The sequence below is a fragment of the Hesperophylax consimilis genome, chromosome 18, assembly GCF_061612785.1.
Source record: "Hesperophylax consimilis isolate HC1 chromosome 18, BYU_Hcon_1.0, whole genome shotgun sequence".
Lineage (NCBI taxonomy): Eukaryota > Metazoa > Arthropoda > Insecta > Trichoptera > Limnephilidae > Hesperophylax > Hesperophylax consimilis.
The window spans coordinates 29,810,795-29,831,640 of NC_142853.1; the positions used below are offsets into that span (position 1 = coordinate 29,810,795).

The following is a 20,846-nucleotide window of genomic DNA, read 5'->3' on the forward strand; positions in this document are numbered from 1 at the left end:
GTGGATAATGGCGTGGTTTATTTATTTTTGAGTATGGCTATCTAGAGATAATGGTTGTAAATATTGTTATGGCCTATATCAGGGCTTCCCTAACTGTGAGTCGCGACGCCCCGGGGCGCCGCGGGATCATCCCAGGGGCGTCGTGAGGCAATCTTTATAGCGTCTTCCACACGCACACTTCGGAGAAAAATTAAATGATCTCAATATGTCCTTGCAGGGAAATAACACTCACATATTACAACTGGCAGATAAAATCACTTTTCAGAAGAAGTTATGGAAAAGAAAATTAGAAAAAGATCAAGTAAGTTCCGAATGTTTCCCTGCTTTACAAGGCATTCTACAAGAAAAATCAACATTTTGAAAAATATTTTCCCGAAAATCTGGAGCAATATGACTGGGTTAGAAACCCTTTCCAGTCGACCTCACCATCAACACTTTCGACAGCAGAAGAAGAATAGTTAATAGAATTGTCCTGTGACTCCAGCCTTAAACTGAAATATAATAAGGATAAGCTACTTGAATTTTGGAGCTCAGTTTATCAAGAATATCGTTCCATCAGCACTGCAGCGTTAAGGGTTTTATTACCGTTTGCGACATCATACTTTTGTGAGACAGGTTTCTCTGCAGTTGCAGTAATTAAGAATTAGTACAGATCAAAAATAAATTTAGAGGCAGTGACGAGAGTGGCGATTTCGAAACTTCAACCTCGTTTTGAGAAACTATGCTCAGAAAAGCAAGCAGATCCTTCTCATTAATACCAAAGAAAAAAATGCTTTTTTATCTTTTTTGTTTGCTTCCATTTTTGTTTTTATGTTGTGTTCTTTATTTTCTAATAAAAAATTTAGAGACTATTTGGAGTTTTTCTGACAAATTGTTATTAGGTAACGTACCCTTACTACGTGACCCGTTCAGGGAGGGGGGCTTCAAAATACTACGCTTGGTACAAATGAGCGGCGGGGGGCTTAGATTTTTAGTCACCGGGGGGGGGCGTCGCAAAAATATGGCAACTTCCCAAGGGCGTCACAGTTGAAAAAAGTTTGGGAAGCCCTGGCCTATATAAAGAAATATTTTAAAGAAAAGAAATAAAACAACACGATTTGCAATATAAAAAGAGTTTATTTTCAATTGCGTTATGAAAAAACTTTTTGTTAAATAAATGTGAATGCATCAACACATTATAGCGAATACATTTTACCTTAAGATTATAATATGAATTATTACAGATTCAAGACTAGTAAAATACATTCTAGTAAAGGATTAACGACACATAATATGCATACAGAAACATAGGAAAACAATATTAATGTTCATCAACAAATAATATCTTACAACTAGTAGGTAAAGTGATTGGTAAAACTTCATTAATATAATTTTTTTACGTCATTCGTTAAAACACTACAATATTATTATTGATCGATGGTGGCTAAATAGCTGATAGAGAAAAGCATGAAATTTAAAAGAGAATATATTCCCTAAGCTAACAGTTTACACATGATATAATATATTTTACTTCTTATGAGAGAATAAAAATAATTTTTTTTATAAAATGCTTATCATACCAGTGATTATAAAATTAATAAAAAAATGAGTTGTCAGTTTTTTTACATTACAACAAAACTGGAGACATATTTTTCTCAGAGATTAGAATAAAAAGAATTGTTACAAAATATACATTAAATAATTATTTTTTTTAAGAATAAAATAATTCATAATATTTTTGGTAATATAACACCATTAATAAAAATTCAAACAATTTACAATGTTTTACAATAATAAGATAACAGGCAAACAATAATATTATTCATAAAAAATTTAATTAAATAAATAACCTAGAAGGGTTAAAACGATGATTTTGTAAATTAATAAATTATATATTAGAAAGAAAATAAGTTAAACTGTTAATCACAACACACATAACTCAATGCAAATTAAATAAAATTTATCAAACACACGATCCTGGTATGTCAGAATGTCAAAAAGTTGTCAATTATTGTATAGCTGGATTAATGAGATGAATTTTTACCCTACAACGAAAAAGTTTATGATACAAAAAGATTGGCACAAAACACGATGTTGACCAAAATAATTTATTGTATTGTCATTAATTTAATACTGATACTGCAATTAACCCCTAGGAGCTGGAGCGCTGCATTTGCAGTGTTGAATGGTATATGGTACAAAGCACTTCAGTTGTAGTGTTATCTTTATACATTCATTATGCCTTCGGATATTACCTGTACAGAGTTAGTTAAAGACAAAAAATTCACTTTATCAAGTATTGTATTGTCTATGTGTTGGCTTTAACAAAAAAATCTTTTTATATTGTGTGGTTTCTTGACAGCCCCTACGGGTTAAATACTCATTTATTTAGATGTGTGCTTCAGGGGAGATAAATCAGTTATAAATGTAAATTAATATATTTTCAAAAGCACGCTTTTTCATTATTATAAAACCATGCCATGTGACACAAACGCATCTACTCTGCCTGTGCAATAATTTGATCAATATCAATGAAAAAAAATTATATATCCATAGAACTTATCGATTTTTCAATATATCTTTTTAAAAAGCTTGTCAAAGCAACCTTAAATAATTATTGTAGGTATAATTCGAAAAGACACTTCACGAGACAGCATTTACAAAAATAGGTAATAATATAAAAATTTAAGTTATGTCATACCACTCATGATAATACTTATTGGTAAATGAAAAAATGTTATACATCTAATGTTGCTTTTATAGTTGCCACTAGGAGCGTGCTGTTAACAGCACTTGACTGAGAGCATGTGTGATCATGGCCTAAGAAAGTTCACTATGAGACAATACAATGATGTCGTTCGTTACATTATGAATTTGATACAAAAACTATGATTCTAAATATCTTTTTTTACAAAAGCTATGTGTTTGTTGGGGAGAGATATCTAACAAATAAAATAATACTGTAGGTGAAAAAATATGCCATTAAAATATTGATTGGCTCAACACTACTTGATAGATATTCAATTAGAAAAGTTATAATATATGAAAATTTAAAAAAAAGTTATTCAATGCTATGTATACACGGTAGCAACCACAGAAAACCAAGAATTTAAAAAAAAAATTCATAGTAACTTTTCCTTGCACATTATTTAATTTATTATTGAATTTATAGAGTAATGCAGCTATACCCTATTTTCACTATCTTCTACAGAGTTGGTAGAAAAGATGTAAAATAATTATAAAGGGAGGATTGCATTTTTTTTTTTATTTCAAGTTTTTATCTCTTCCCACACGTAAAATGTTAATGATTTTATTCATTGCGAATATGTACATATTATTTATTAAAATCTCTTGAAAAAAGTTTTAAAATAAGTAAAAAAAAATCATTTATTTGAATAGTTTAGAAAATGGCTTTATTTAAGATAAGTAAAAGCAGGGTATGTCTGTAGATTTCTGCTTGAACAGCAATACGTATAATGAAGTGGTTTGATTGACAGTGTTGAAAACAAAAACAGTTACCTCATTTCGGCATGCTTGTAAATGATTCTAGATCAATAATTATCATTTGTACGACCAAAACCAGTTTTATCGAGAAATATTCAATCTGTTTTACACGCGCTGTCAGACAGTCTGGCTCTTTTTGTTTAGATTGCAATCAATTATTGTATGAACAATAATAACAACTGAACATGATGTGATAAACTGCAAAGGTCAGACTTCAGAAGGAGTGACTCAATTTTAAGTAAGACCTGTATATATTCATGTACACTGAGAAGAAATCAATAAAGCGATGTAAGGAATTGTGATGTGCAATTAATTTAGATTTTTATATCTATAGTATGAATTTAATTATTAAAATTCATTTTACCGTCTATCCCTCATTACGCTTGCAATTTTTACATAAAGAAGAGCAATATTTTTAACGATTTTTTATCATTTTAGAGTCGAATATTAAATTATAAAAAATACATGGTACCACCGCCATCATTATTAATACATGCCATGCTGTAGAAACAAGGGTCCCAGTGCAAGAAGTCCGAAAACAGATATCTTTAACTGTTAGTGCAGTTTCTATAGAATGGCCTGTATTAATAAAGATAGCAATGATGGTTCATACTATTTGGTGTAAAGTACTTTGACTTTTTTTTGGATCAAATAGTTTATAGTTAATTACTTTTGTCACAAATTAAAAAAAAAACTGCTACTGAAATAGTTCATAATTTTGTAATGAATTACTTAGAATTAGAATTAAATTTTTTCGGAATATTTGAAGAAACTCTCTTTAGGTGACTTACACAACACTTTTCTTCTGTAAAGTTGCATTGTCAGAAATGTTAAAAATATTTTTTTTGTTTTCAACTGCGTTTGCAAAAGTTTTGTGCCTGTTAATCAAATATTTCCAGAATAAATATCATAGTCATAAAATAATAATTGAAGTATTTTAATAAATACTTTAGCGATACATGATATCATATTAATACTACAAGCTATGAAGTGATTAAATATTTTATTTTATATGAAAAATGTGAATGGATTAATTTAACAGTCTATTTCGAAATACTGAAGAAAGTATTGTCATACCGTTCAATTGTAGGTATTATATTATCTAAATTAATGAGATATCAAGATGAAACAATGCATAGAAATCTTATTGAGCCCAAAATTACCAATCTATGAATAAATTTATGTTGAAAATACTGTTTCACTTGAAAGATGTATTTCTATTCGATATTAACTCAATAGGTTTTTAAAATATATGATTATTTATTTATCAGTGCAAAAATATTAGGCTTATAATAATTGTCATTGTTTCAATCAAACAACTAATAAAATAAAATAAATAATAATACTTGGCTTTCAATATTTTTCAAGTATGAAAAGAGGCTAATTGATGGTTAAATAACACTGAATTCAACACAAAATTAATATTTAAACACCGCACTTATATAATGGTTAAAATCCCCAAAAGGCAGTGAAGGTTAAACATATAAAATACCTAAAGTAAATTAACCCTTTGAATGCTGCGTCTCACATATGATACCTCACTCAATGTTCTTTTGAATGCTCATAACTCAACGCTTAATTCACTTTGTATTTGGTTACACACATATTGTTCAGCATATAGGATGCAAGAAGAAGAGTTATTGACATGTTATAAAGTGGCGCATATGTGATCCGCATTGTGGGGTTAAGGTTGTATTGTGAGATTAAGGGTAGGACTGAAGAGCCTGTTTTGGCCAGGCTATTTTGGCATCGATCCTCTTGTAAGCCAGCATACAGTTTCCTTTGTTGTTCTCCACGAGATCTTGAGGGTAATCTGTGTCATTCATCAAAGTTTCTGTGGACAAAAAAGAATGTGTATAAATAAAATTATTACCATTATTTAACTAGTAGAACGCCGATGGGTCTCTGGAGAACATGCGAACATTCTAATATGATCCTTGTTAGAATAATTTGCGATGCGATTTTGACCACAAAGCTTCGAAAAATGAATGAAAAACAAAATCAGAATTGTTTGGGCTAATAAAACTTTAGGTTCAACTAATATTCATATGTTTTATGCTCCAGCCTTCAACAGGTTAATGGAAGATAATTTCATGGCAGTAAACATGTTTCCAACATTTCATGACATGTTTAATTAATTATTAACGCCCTTTTTACATATTTACTTTATTTTAGTACAAAAATTAACAGTTTCTTTCGTTATACATAACTGAACTGCCCCAGGTACAATCTTTTGTATTTATTTAGTGATGAATTGAAGATGTCTACTAATAATTGTTTCCCTCCATTAGTATTCTGATCTACGAGAAGTACATAATATGGTAGTTAGCCCCAGAATTTCATAAATCCCAACTTCTAGTATTACATAGTGGAATCCGAAAGCTTATCAATGCAAGCAATAAAATTCTGGACTTATCAAATGCATCATTTAGAATTTTATAAAGAAAAACCAAGTCAGCGAAAATCACTATTTAAGCATATTCAGATCATAAAATAGTATTGTAGTTCAACAAAATTGCCAGAATACCCATTTTAAAACTCAGAAAGTATACTATTTCAGTACCTTGTACAGGAATAGCCATTATAGTTTTTTTTTAAAATTATTGTTCATTTGTTGTTCACAAAGTTGTGGAAATTACAGCCATAAAACGCGAGAATGTGCATAAAACCAGTAGCAAAAATGGTTCACAAAAAATTGTAAAATTATTGTTAATAAGTTAAAAAATGTTTTTTTTTTTAAGTATTGAAGGGGTTAAACTCATAACTAAACAATAAAATAGTCTAGTATTCCTAAAATTTCTGTACATGTGGAATGAATCTGTCCAGCAAACATCATGCAGAAATGCTCGGTGCTCGCTGCTCAGCCTGAGACGTCATGTTTGCCCGTGAATACTAAGCTTATAAGTTCAATAAATGTGTATCTTTTCAGATGAATTTAGATAATATAGATACATAAAATACTTCAAATGACATTACTTTAGAGTTATACAATATTAATATCAATTCACCTTTACCGTTCAATTAATCATAATCTTTTATTAACCTTTATGCTTTATTTTTCCTTTACTTACATCAATATCCATCTGTGACCTTGCAGTGAGTTAGAGAATGATGTTGCTGTAGTTGAAAATAATTTTTTTATCAAAATTTTAATTGTTTGAATGAAATCTTCAAACTAAGAATTGAAATTTTGAAAAAAAAAATTTTTGTATTTTTTATCTAACTACAACAACATCATTAATGTCTTATTTTTCAATCTTACCACTCTAGCTCACTGAAAAGTCACGGACCAGAAAAGGAATGAAATAAGACTCCCCTTTAGAAAAAAAACCGTTGAGTCAAAAGTTGTTGATGTACGGAGGAATGAAATGGGCAAATTACCACGAAAAAATAAAATAGAAGAATTTAAAGAAATTAAAATTAGGGGCCGTTCAAGTATTATGTAAGCACTATAGGGGGGCAGGGGGGTCTTTGCTTTGCTTATTTTTGATGACATGGGGGGGTGGGGGGATCGAGATAGTGATTACGTCAGCACTGCTCAGCAGTAGTTATTTTTTTATTACACATTGGCAACCCACACATTGTCTATGTTTGAAAACCGAATACATATTCGGGGATTCCCACAAATAATTAATACGTTTAGGTACTCGCTTAAAAAACAGAATACATTAACAGAAAAATGCATATAGGTACCAATTTTTACATAAGCATGGGAAGGGGGGGGGGGTTAGAGCTTTACTTTTGGTGACAAGGGGGAAGAGGGGGTAAATAATTGTAATAAATCTGCTTACGTAATACTTGAACGGCCCCTTATGATAATATGTGAATAATGATTTATACAAACTATTTTTTAAATGTATATATTATAAGGATTGTATTAGGACGTAGGTAACTATACATCAATTTAAAAACCACAAATAAATAAATAAAGAAATTGAATTTGCATCGAGAAAAAAAAATTATATTAGAAAATGTTTGACGATTTTCACCAGCAGTAAGGAAAAATTGAGCTTACTTGGGGCACATACATAAGCCCATAATATACTTTAATTGTCCATGATCAGTGTGAAGAAATTCAATAGTAAAAAATGTATTAATTACCTTCTCCGTCCCTCAAAGCAAACAGTCCGTAATCCTGCGGGTTGGTGATCCTAGCCATGTGAGCCAGCTGGCGGCACAGGTCCCTCGCTCGCGCTCCTGGGCGCCAGGGGAGGGCCACGCAGCGCAGCGCCCCCGTGTTTTCATCAGGCACCATGACTCGAGCCACCCCACCGCCTCCCAGAGCACAGTTCGATACCGCGGAGGTCATGCCTGATGCTAGGGAGCCAGTTTGCCACTACAGACAAAAGAATCCAATATTAATCGAATAATTTACCAACAACACTTTAACAAGTTTATCAACTCTTAGGAATACAATGCATGTATCGTATACTTTTTTCAGTAAATAATAAATAAAAAAATAAAAATTTCAGCAGACCGGAGAAAACAGTCGAAAAACCTAATAGTACTTATTACAGTGAAACCTCTATCCATCGTTTTTAAAGGGACCTCTTGAAAAGAATGGTGAATGCGGGAATACCATGGATGCGGTAAATGAAAAAAAAAACGCCAATACCTACATACTTATTGAAATCAGTTTGTAACTTTATTGCTGTACCTACATGTATTGAAGAGTGAGCATTTTTCTCACTGGACAGTTCATTTTGAAACGAAACCCAGGTAAGTAAAAAAATACTGCCGCTGTGTTTGAATATTTGACGATAACTAGACTAATAGCAGGAACAGCCGCCACCGACAAAAGCAACTAAATCGATATCTCTCTCTCTCTCTCTTTTGAATGTTCCGCATTGTTTACATTATTGTTAATCGAAACCAAGCATTTGGTTACGAAATATGTTTTTAAAACGTTTGTTCATATTTTAAAAACAATCGATTGAATAAAATATGTACACAAAATCAGCATGATTTAAACTATGAATACGTTAAAATGAAGCACAGAGGAACGATCGATGTGGTCAATTTTTATATGATGTAAATTCGGGACTGATCAATATTTTACTCTATGTTCATTTTAAATTAGGTAAAATATCTCCATTTTAGCGTTCAAAAAGACTGAAAAAAATTATTGAAATGAAAACTTCTTGTTGAGGAACTTTAATACGCACTTGGCACCATTACAATGTTATGCATAAATAGCAAGAATTTGTATATGTGTAGCCCAGGCGGTTAAATTATTGTCATAAATTTCAAGTACCATTTTTTCTAATCAGGTCAACATTAATGCTTGAATGGTCATAGTTTTACATTATTTACATATTTATGAGGTTTACATAAATACTTACATCCAGAGTTTTATTCTGGTCATCGCTGGAAGCCAGCCTCTTCAGCACAGCCACGGCTCCGAAGAGCGTTGTGAGATAGTAGCCGCCTTCTCCGGCCAGGAGTTGCGGAGGGAGCAGTCCGGCCATCAACTCTGCCTCCAGCTCCACTCCGGCAACGTTGCAGCGGGCCAAGATCATCACCAGCACAGGAAGGAAGTCATCAGCTCCTATCGGATTCTTGAGCGAGCATGAGCTGGACTTCATCTGGAAGATAATGACGTGTTAGTTATACAGTAATCGATTACCTGCCGGAATTTCGATATAAATTGAAAAAATATTAATGAAGAAAACACAGACTTCCAAAACAATTATTTGATCAGCGATGAATGGAGAAAGGAACCGGGAAGCAACGTGGCTTGAATAACAAACTATTAAATACGGTTTTAAAGACTTTTTACTGCAGCGGGATATTTGATTTCTTGGTTCAGAAGCACACCGACAATCCCTGGCTTTTGAAAATTATACATTTAGTAAATTATCTAAACAAATATACTTACAGAGTTGAAAATGGCTGAGATTGCTGACAGGAGATTCTCCAGTTTGTCCAGGGGAGAGTCTGCTTCCTGCATCTTCAAAAAGTACTGTGAGATGACAACCATCTCGGCATCAGAAGGTACTTTCACTGATGCCTGGAAAAAATCATTATTAGTATTTTAAGCAATGCTACTGTGTCAGAACTACATAATTTATTATATATTTATTTATACGCCTAAATAGGCTTTTACATAAAAGATTTTAGCATCAATATATAATTACGTACACATCAAAGTCCCTAATTTAAGTGATTTAGGCAATTTATATTTAGCAAAGAGTTTCTGTTAATTAAGGTAAGTTATTTAGTTTGTGGTACGGGAAAACTAGGCAAAAAATTACAAAGATTTTGAGAAAGCAAAAAGGCTCTAAAAAGTGGTGAAAATTGAATGCAAATAATTCACAGATCTTCGAAAAATGAGGCTGATTACGAACATGAAGTAACTTTTTATTAGTAATTGGTTTTATTGAATGGTCTACTCACTCGAACACCGAGTCTCAAGAGTGGCAGAGTCTTGGCAGCCCTCATGCCCATGGTCAGTTGTGCCACATCTCCTCGCTTTGCAAACTTGTCAGCCAGTAGTCCGTATACATGCGACCTCAGCGGGGTCACCACAGCCCCATGCAGGACTCCCTCCAGGATGGCGTCCAGATTTAGGAACTCATCGGCTTTCAGCTGCAGGACAAATACACATCTCGTCCATTATGCATTTTTGGTTTTATGTTTTATTTTGTTTTAATTACTGTTTTAGACAATATAACTAGGTCATACTTTATGTATAATTTTAATTCTAACGGTGGTTTATAACAAATTTTTCTATTCTTGTGAAGTTGTCGATAGCAGCACTTATCGAATGCCGATAACCAAATCGATAACCAATGTGCCGATATCGAAAGCCGATTTAATGTGTGGAAGGTCATAAAGTACAAAATAGAAGGAATGTTTTCTTACCTTGAGCCTTTCTTTCTCGACTTCTCTCTCGAACTCCCTCTCTCCGTGCTTTACTAGATAGTTTTTCATGCCGGACATAAATTGGCGCATATTTCTCATAACAACCTGCAACAAAAAATGGACCTAGGTTGAAAGGGGAAATAGACATTGATCTCATCATCTATTATGTATTGTCTCACAGTGCTTACACACAACCGAAGTACTTACTTATTGAACTGCTAAAAAAATCTAAACATTAACATCGGCACTTAAAAATGACATTAGATACAATTTGAATATTTTTAAGAACTCATTTATTATCAAATCTCAACATCTTGTATCTCATAGAAGTTATTTGAAAACCCGATCCCTCACAACACACTGGAAATGTAATTGGGTCAAGAGTATCCGCTCTTTGATTGGATGTTTTTACACGTGGAAAAATGCCATAGAAGGGAAATCAATGCGCCGCCAGCCATTAGTCGAAAGTACCCGTAGTACCCAAAACCTGAGTACCCATCACCTGATCTGTGATTGGGTTCTTTCGTTTGACTGGTTGCTCAGCACACCGCCACCCATTACGGGACATGGGTGCTGACGATCGAAATTTTTTCAAAAAGTTACCCAATCAATCTATGGTCGTTTGCGAGTTGTAACAATGATCGGGTATTTCACGATCGATTCAGAACTAGGTGAAAACACTAAAAACGTAAAAGAAAAGACATTAAATAAGGCTCCAAAAATCTGGTGGGTACTCACATGAGGACACGTTTCCTTGCTGTCAATGGTGCAGGAGATGAAGTTATCCACGTTCTGCGCAAAGGTCGTGGTCTTGTCAGCGGCGAGGTGTAGGGCGTACACCCTCACGGGCTCGCCGGGGGTACCGGGGGCCGAGGCACGGCCACGGGAGCCCCGCAGGGCTTGCAGGCGGGGCGGGGCTGAAAATAAAAAAAAATACACTGTCAGATAAAGAGTTAGGCTACGTCAAATATCGGAACCAAGGCTGACCAAATTATTTGAGTCACAGTCTAATCACTCTCATTATTTATTTATTTATTATAGTTTCGCTTTCTAAATACATAATTTAATGCTGTTATCATGAATACATATATAATTTAATATGCTTCCGGTAAAAAAAAAACAAGTATCAGAAAAAAATTACTAAAAAGAAAGACAATATTTCCCCGGGTTATTAATAACCTGATAATATTTTAAGATCTCCTACTACCATCACAGTAAGCGGAAAATATTGCTTGTATCGTGATGGAGGACTTAACCAGCCGAGGAATTCACAACGCCTGGGTGAGAACCAGATGCGATGCCAACTTAGCAACTTAACAATAAGTATCAAAAACAATCACCGCCATTTGCAAACTATTGTTGCTCGAAGGCACTGACTTAACCATGTGACACTTATATTATGGCCTGTTTTTAGAACCCAAAGTGTAGTAACAGTATAGCAGGGTGGACCATATAATAAATATTTTGTTGTGGCAAATCTGATTTTCAGGAATTGGGTAACGTGCAAAACTCACTTAAATAAACAAATCAAAATAAAAATGTATTGTGTTAACAATCTTGCTTTTCAACGATTGCGAAATATTGAATCCAAGTCCATACATGGTGTCCGGAAACCAGTTAAAGCGGGAATCTGGTGAAGTCAAAAAAATATGAACAAAGTTTTTTTTACTATAATTTATCTACTTTGATTAATTGTGTTTAAAAATATATTTTTTTATTTGACTGGGGATTGGAACCTTCCTCCCAAGGGACTGAAACTGCTTATGTATTTTAAAACTATGTATATTTAGTTGATAGAACGCTTTGTCATCGACAACGAGTCTATCGGCCGAGTTTCAGCTCTATCGGATGTCAAGAAGTGGGTGAATTTCCACTTCCAATATTTGCATTCATTCACAAAAACAACAGTAAAATTCGAATATGTGTATTTAAAAATACTATCAGCTGTTTATCGTCTTTTCAAATGATCCGATCCAAAACTTTTTAAACCTTAAAAATTAACCGAAAAAAAAAATTATAAGATCAGATCGAAAAAAAAATTTTTTTTGAGTTCTCTATGCGATGTAGATTCACCAGTTTCCCGCTTGTATCACTAGTTTCCGGACACCGTGTAAAATATTATACTAGGTAACTATATAATAGAATAGAAAAGATTTCTTGAATAATAATGCCGGGTTCTGTCTGAATTGAAAATTAATTTGCCAGTCATGCAAAGGCTAATCAAATGTATCTGTCGTATTTAAATGATTCCCCGAAAGTTTGCTCGTAATTATTTAAAAACTTATTTGTTTATTATTAAAATGATGACGAGTCAAATCATATCATTACACAGTGCCTAATACTACGACTGGCGGAGTTGATAATGATTTAAGAAGATACACTAACTTTCTATTCCGGAAATGGTGGTAGATACTAAACACATTTAGGTACAATATGTAACAATATTATAGGTTATTGGGCACACTGTTATCAACACAATGCAAATGTTGCGGTCAGCAATGTTGACAGCGAACATTATCAACAGCACATTAAACTAAACAAAAGGGAGATTAATATTGATTGAGACTGATTTCGTAGAAACATTTAGATAGTAGAAACCATACAAGATACGGGCATGAGCCTAGTATCGTAGTCTAGGTTCCATGAGAACTCAAAATGATATCTGAAAAAAAAAAAATTTTAAACTTAACCTTACCTAACCCAACCTACTTAACCCAGTTAATAAAGTTTTTGTTTCATCACTTTCCATGACTTTATATAACTTTTTAAAGATGTGATGAATTATCATTTTGATGATTTATCCGGTCACCGACAATTCAACACACCTTTAAAAAGTGACAGTCATTAGAAACGATGAAAAAAAAAATTTAAACCAAACCTAACCTAACCTAACCTAACCTACTTAACCCAGTTAATAAAGTTTTTGTTTCATCACTTTCCATGACTTTATATAACTTTTTAAAGATGTGATGATATGGTAGTCTAATATAAAATTGTAATATGAAGAAAGTTCTATAAATGAAACTAGTAATTCTGTGTACAGTAGACCTCGCATCCAAAAAACCAAAATTTCCTTTGAGTTCATAAGATTTATAAGTAAGTACTTATATGCCCACCCACATAACAGAGTATTTTCAATCTTTTTATTATTATTTATTCTCGATAAAAATCACAAGAGTGAAGGTATTTTTATTTTATTTTTATGTTGACGAATAAATTTTCTACAACTTTTAAAAATGTATTATTTCGATTTGCCGCCAAAACGACATGTTCGTTTTTATTTGTAAATTCGGCGGCTTTGACGTCACCTCGGGCGGCGTTGGTGATAACGAAGTTGCAGCCGTTTCGGAATGTGCGGTTTTAGAAATCAATAATTATTATCAATGAAAAATTTAAATAAAATATTTTTGGTACAATAATCCTAACAGAAAAATAATGTTTAAATCATCCATACATTTTTAAACGATATTTACGATTTGTGAAAATACCCCATTACAAACCATGAATAATTTGTAACATATATAAATCTCAATGACAAATCTTCGTCAAAACTTTCTTCAAACAGGCAAGTAGCATAATATGTATTATAATTCAGATTTGACAGCTAGTAATAGGATACAAGCTCCTGCAAACTCTGGCGTGATAAAAAGGATCTTACAATAAAATATTACAAAAATTCACTCCAGTGGTTAAAAAAATTATGTACTTAAACAATAGTTTCTCCTTTGGCCGCCTGTATAGATAACTGTGTCAAGCGGTGCGAGTTTGTGAAGAATGATTAACAGAAATTTATAATATGTTCCTTAAGACAACTTTACTGTCGTAAGGAACACAAAAAAACAAGATATTAAGTAGGATATAATAAAATTATTACGAATTATGTTATGTACCTACATCCAGATATATCGCGTCCATAATATTATTAATATTAAAATAAACAAATAAAATGATAATTGAAAGATCTCCGTCGCAGAGCTGTACTAGCCTTGGCTCAGGGCCGAACGGTAGTGGTTTTTACATATATATTATAGGTTCCATGATAACTCAACATAGTGACAATTCAACACACTTTTAAAAAGTGATGTAAAGTCATTAGGAACGATGATATTTTTTTTAACCTAACCTACATAACTCAGTTAATAAAGTTTTGGTTTCATCACTTTCCATGACTTTTTATAACTTTTTAAAGATGTGATGAATTATCATTGTGATGATTTACCATATTATAAAATTTGAATAAATTGTAAATAAGGAATGCTTAATTGAACGGTTCGTTTGTAAAAAAAAGGTTCCATGATAACTCAACATAATGACAGTTCAACATACCTTTAAAAGGTAATATAAAGTTATTGAAAACGACTAGAAAAAACAAACTTAAAAACCTAACGCATTTAACATAGTTTTTGTTTCATCACTTTTTAAATTGTCTTCGTGTTGAGTTGTGCGGTTGTCAGAAAAAAACATCCATGCAATGATGATTATTTGGACATCATACCTATTATGTTTAGGTTAGGTCACGTTAGGTTTTGACATTATTTGCTGACCAATCTTTCTCTACTTGCTGACCAAAAGTGGCTGCTTAACTGAATATATGCACATTTACCAGCAGAAAAAGTTTTACAGCTGACTAAAACCTCAATATTATGCTGATGACAGATGATATTTTACCTCGTTTCAGAGTGGAAGATACTAGATACCCTCAGAGCCTCTCAAATACACTTTAACGTGTTTAGTGGCTAGATCTGAATAGCCAGGTACTTCCCGTACTTTTTCGTAATCTCCTCATTACTTCCGCCATCCTCGTAACATTCCCCAAAACGGGGAAATCGTAGATTCACGTGCTCCGGGCTCATGTGCGAGGTAACGATTAAAAATAAAATATATGTCTTGCGGCGGGAACTAAACCGCAACTTCCCGATAGTACAGCTTGGCATACCTAACTTTGCAGGTAATCAAAGCAGGAACGAACGAACAACCATAGATTTTTGTATGTATCTTTAAAATTTCCAATAATAAATAATATTTGTCTTAACTCTAACATTGACATTTTTTCGGATTCATTGCCCAAATTCAAACTTGGCATCATGTCAATAATTTAAACTTTTCAATGCGCATACAATACACACACATACATACACATGTCACACACACATCTATAAACTACACACGTCACCTGGTAATTAAGTAATATAGATACCACTCAGCAGACATTACAAGGAAACATATCCTAGGTACCCAACATGAAATATCTAATTCCTGTATATTGTTTAATCACTGTAAATCATGTACTGTTTGTTTCTATAATATAAAATAAATAAAAAAATTAAAAAAAGTTAAATGAATCAATTTTAATGAATGTTTTTCGTTGGGCCGTCTATTTATTTACACTATTAAAAAATAGTAACTTAATGCATTTAAATTTGAAAATTACGTACATTTTTTTGATCTAATTAATCGTCGACATGATTTATTTAACTTCAAGCGAACATCGCAATTAATTTTGTCTATACATAAATAATAATAATATTACAAGCAACGATGTCAATGTTCTCCGGAAAATATAACAATAATATTTTATGAATTTTTGCTGTCATCGAATAACGTGAGAATATTCAATTAAAACTATTGAGATCACGCTGGGGACCTGAGGGCTGTGGACACTAATATTTTTAACTAGCTGACGTGTTACCCGGCGTTGCACGACTTTTCTCTACTTTCAATAACTATAATATCCATGTATCTTCCGAAAGAAATTCTGGAAATGAAATTGAAAACCCTATCAAACTTACGGATTACTTCTTATATATCTCTGTTTCAACAGCATGATTTATCTGAAAACATATATACCTAACCAAATTCAAGTAATTAATGTACAAAGGTAACTCCGTACGAACCAAAATTTTAGTAGAAACAAAAACAATCTGATTTTTTCATTTATATTATCGAGAATCATAATACGAACACGTGGACAATTTGACAAAGATTAAAAACTAATAAATTATTTATGAATTCCTCTCTCAAAATAACAAAGAATTTGGCGCTCCTAGAGCAAAATTTCGTTTACTTATGATGTCATTATTTCAGTACGCTGTTGAATAAACATAATAAGTTATATAGTAATAATGAGATAATTCTGTCATTTTCGTCGTCATAATATTATCACGCCAATGAACTATATTGACAGAAATGTGTCGCCTGAAAATTAATAGTAATAATAATAATTTATCACAAGTGCAAAGTGTGCATAAAAGCTGAAGATTAAATAGTATAAAGATATATAAGATAATTAAAATTAATGTCCACGATCCACGTGTATCTTATAGTAAACATTCAACCTATAAATAGTACTTACTAGTGGATACCCTGCAATGCTTCGCTATTGCTAATGTCTTTATCGGGCGCCCCCAACTTCTTTCACCGTTCACTACTGTATACCACAATGTTAATGTAAAAAAAACTACATTAATTCGACTTCGTATGTCATTACGGTGCAGAGATTTTGCGTTAAGGCGATGCACTACGTCGTGTAATATTTTAAATTGAGCCGCTATCAATAACAACCCTTACGTAGATGGCGATAAGGTTTAAATTCCCGCTTAACACCATCCGCCTGTTTTGATTTATGCAAGAAAAAAACAAGGCCAAAAAGTGCCTTTTATTTTATTTTGTGGATGTTCAGGCATAAATATTAATTTTTTTTTTTCGATAATTTTACAAATAACTTAATTTGCCACATTTTACAATAAAATCTTAACCGAAAATGGGTTCGTAAGTAGGAGATTTTGAACTTTAAAGCAGTTTTCATAGGCCTTTACATTATTTTTTTCTGGGCTTATAAAAAGACTTATCTAAAAAATACTCGATTATTTCAAAGGTCAAGATGTATTCTACTCGCAGTATTTAATTAAAGCATCTGAAACATTTCTAGGCGACCAAATTTTCAAACCAGAAACACATGATTTTGCATTACTACGTATGGCATCGCCTTAAACATTTCTCGGGCGTCTCTAACTTTTTATACCTTTTGAACACCTCTAAACACCCCGGCACTAATAACAACAAACTTTGAAGCGATATCGGTGGACTACTTTTCGAGTTTTGCGAGCACAAATATTGGCAGCCGGAATTTTTATAAGAAACCAGTTAGAATTTAACTCAACCATTTTGAATGCATTTTATAATATAAGACATTGTCCCACAGACCGCCTACTAAGTAGGGAAGTTAAATATTGTAGTTGTATGGAAGAAAAATCTGAAAAAATAATTGTTTTTATTTTTAGATCTCGGCAACACCTATCGGATCCAAAACTATCCTATATTTCAAGCTGGAACCAACCAGACACATTTAAAAAAAATTCATTACAATCGGTCGGACGGTTTCGGAGATTAGCGTGTATGAACACAGCGACAACTGATTTTTATATATTAACCCCCCCGGACCAAACCATGGTTACGACTGAAAACGGCACGACCCTCCCGACACAATAAGACCCCTCACAGGTTCCTGCCCACTCCAAACGGGATGCACCGGTCAGTTTTGCTGCACCCAGTACTAAGTAAGCGGTTACAAATGTTTAACACTTCAGGCTAATTTGTTTGCTTTTGGAAAAAACTCATATCATATCACGGAAATCGCAGTATCTCCCTTACTGGTGTGATGAGAAATATGATTTAAAGTGTTAGAAAGAAAAAATACCACTTATATATTAGAAGTTAACCAAAGTAAAATTAAAATGTGCACCTTTATAAAACCAAAGTTTCTGGTCACAATGTCAATTAATTATTAAATTATTTTTATATGAGACAAAAAGTGAGGTAACAGAAATATTTAAAACCCATTTGTCTAATAAAATAAGTGTGTCTTTTTATATGTTTTCGTTATCTGTAATTTTTAGTTACAAAAAAGTGAATCATTTAATTTTATTTTAATGTTTGCATTAAATATTTTTACATTTAAAACAAATATATGTTTATTTCTAATAATAAAATTTAAAAGCGTATTTCATCGCTTTTCTAAAACAGATTTCAGTTTTCAGAAAAGTTCAGAAATATTACTTTTTTTTCGATTTTATTGCAAAGCGGAAATACTCAGACCTTCGGACAAAATAGGTGATAATCTAAACATAACGGTAACGATGTGTTTAGGTATGCAGAATGGTGATGGAAAGGTGTAGCGAAAATACAAATTACATATTATTTTTGATTGAAGCCATCTCGATTGCAATACGAAAAGCCAATCGTTTTATGTATAAATATGTACTTACACAAATATTCAATCCAAGCTGAATATAACTTGTTAAGATAGAGATAATCTGTTAGGATAGCTGGACACGAATATATATTTTTAGTAAATAACACTTCTTTTCAACGTAATTACCATAAAAGACAACTATTTATGTCGGGTTGTTGGAAAATACTACATTAAAGTTAGGTTTTGGTGAAGTTACCGTATTCCTCTGCACGCACTAATTAAAAAAACACTTGATTTTAACTTAATTACTACTGGAAATAACTATTTAAGATGGGGAAGATGGACAAACATGCACTAAAAGGTTATTAGGTTTTAGTTTGGGTTTTTTAAATAATTTATGCGTATTTTTTAAACGTTGGGAAAAGTGTACTTTAATGTATCTTTTAACGTCTCTCCCGAAATATATAGTCGTTTCTTGTGGAAATTAATTTGAAACCGAGTGTTATTTTGTAATTTGTAACAGTACTCGAATTGAGCGTGTCCATCGATTATAAAAAATTATCCAAAAAAATGACGCAATATTTAACAGGACTTAATATTGTAAAAATATTTTTTGTTTACCGAATACACGATTGAACCAGCCGGCGAAGTGTCTGAAAGTCTTGCAGAGACTGCGAACCATCTGCATCGTGGCGGTGATTTCCTTCTCCTTTGCTTCCATGCCCACACTATCAGCCTTCAGCTTCTGAAGAGACTCTTCGTTGAGGACTATCTTCCCGGGGTAGTCAATTCCTTTGAACTTTCTCGGATTCCTCTTGGTCTTGCGTTCTCTGTACTCCACCACGTTGAAACGAACGATGATGCCCGATCCGTCATTGAGACCGAAGTACTCTTTGGGTGACTGGTTCCCAATCGTTTTGTCAGTCATAGCGAGGCTGTCTGACAGGATTCTCTTCTTACACGGAATACCCACCGGGATGGACATGTTGAAGTTGAAGAAGCTCTTTGGCCTCGCTCGCTGACCTTCCAGCAGGGCAGCAGCGTTATTTACAGGCGGGACGAATACGGCCTCAGCGCTGATTTTATGGCCGGCGAAAGTTTTGGCGCCGACCTTGGAGCAGCCAGGCTGCGGGACGTCGTCAATTATCACCCAATCCTCCCCATTGATGTTAACATCGCGAATGGCGAATTTGTCGAGGATTGCTTGATCAGGGTTTATGATTTTGTGTAGCTTGTCGGCTTGTTTGGCGAGATGTTCCTGTGTCTCCGAGGGCTCGGCGCGGGGCAGGGTATCCAATTCACGCACCTTCGCGGGGCCTGCGTTGGACAACTTTTTGAACCACTTCATGGTTGATATTTTTGCGGTTTTTACCCGCGTGGATAAACGTCTTGAATCTGAAATTTCTCATTCACACGTGGCCGGTTTAGGAATGGAAGATGACTCCTATTCTGAGGTTAACTCTGTGCCACTTCTTGGCTCCTCCACGATCAGAGGTGTGAACATGCAACAAAGGTTTACCTGTACTTCACTATAAGAATCTCTACCACTTATGATTTAACACGAAAAGTTTTGTATTTATTGAGAAGAAATACTCAGAAAGTTAAATGTTTCCCACCAAAAAGACGAAAATTGAGAATCACGACTGACAGCTCCTGACAACAACAACACAAGTCAGGACAACGCTAAAAGGGTTCTTTGCACGCGATGCGAGGGCAACTGCTTACAGAACTGTACTGACTCTCAGTGGTCGAGGAGGCTTGTTATCAATGCAGTTATAGCTCGCACAACAGCGAGAGAGAGAGAATAACACGCAGTGTTAGAGGGACAATGCAGTTGAATGAGAGGGGTACAAATTTTGGATTTCTAGCAATGAGGATATAGCTCTGAATTTCGGTGAATGAGGGAGATAGACATAATAGCACCTTGTTGGAAGGGGGTTTGGGGAGGGTATTCTTAAACTGTTCAAACAAAATAATTATGGAGGGGGAATATGATAAGCAAAACCAGTACAAAATCATACCTAAAACCAACAAAAGTGAATTGAGGTAAATAGTTTTTCAATAATATCAAAATTATCAACTATAACAATATTTCCTAACTTTGTTTAGCGGCCTTAAAGTGATATTTCACAAAAATAACGGCACTTTAAAAATAAGTGAATTTATTATTATTTTCAATTTCTTCTACGGATGAAAAAAATTTTACTACAGAGTTTTTTGTGTCAAACTGTTAAGTGATTTTTTAAGTTATCTTTTTTTACGCATTTTAACATTTAGCCCGTCCAGATTGGGAGGCAAAAAGCTCCCA

General features: G+C 33.3%; 1 protein-coding gene across 3 annotated transcripts in view; it reads right to left on the reverse strand.

Moving 5' to 3' along the window:
* Window positions 1–1,641: 1,641 nt before the first annotated feature.
* The window catches only part of spri (Src homology 2 domain-containing protein sprint), a 428,719-nt gene continuing 409,514 nt past the window's right edge, over window positions 1,642–20,846 (reverse strand). For all 3 annotated transcript variants that reach the window (XM_089642791.1, XM_089642789.1, XM_089642788.1), the window contains 7 exons: window positions 11,086–11,264; window positions 10,348–10,452; window positions 9,880–10,071; window positions 9,362–9,493; window positions 8,826–9,068; window positions 7,585–7,819; window positions 1,642–5,317 (listed from right to left, as the gene is read on the reverse strand). In XM_089642791.1, the coding sequence (XP_089498917.1) occupies window positions 5,187–5,317; window positions 7,585–7,819; window positions 8,826–9,068; window positions 9,362–9,493; window positions 9,880–10,071; window positions 10,348–10,452; window positions 11,086–11,264 (1,217 nt within the window). In that variant the 3' untranslated portion in view covers window positions 1,642–5,186. The remainder of the gene's footprint in view (window positions 5,318–7,584; window positions 7,820–8,825; window positions 9,069–9,361; window positions 9,494–9,879; window positions 10,072–10,347; window positions 10,453–11,085; window positions 11,265–20,846) is intronic.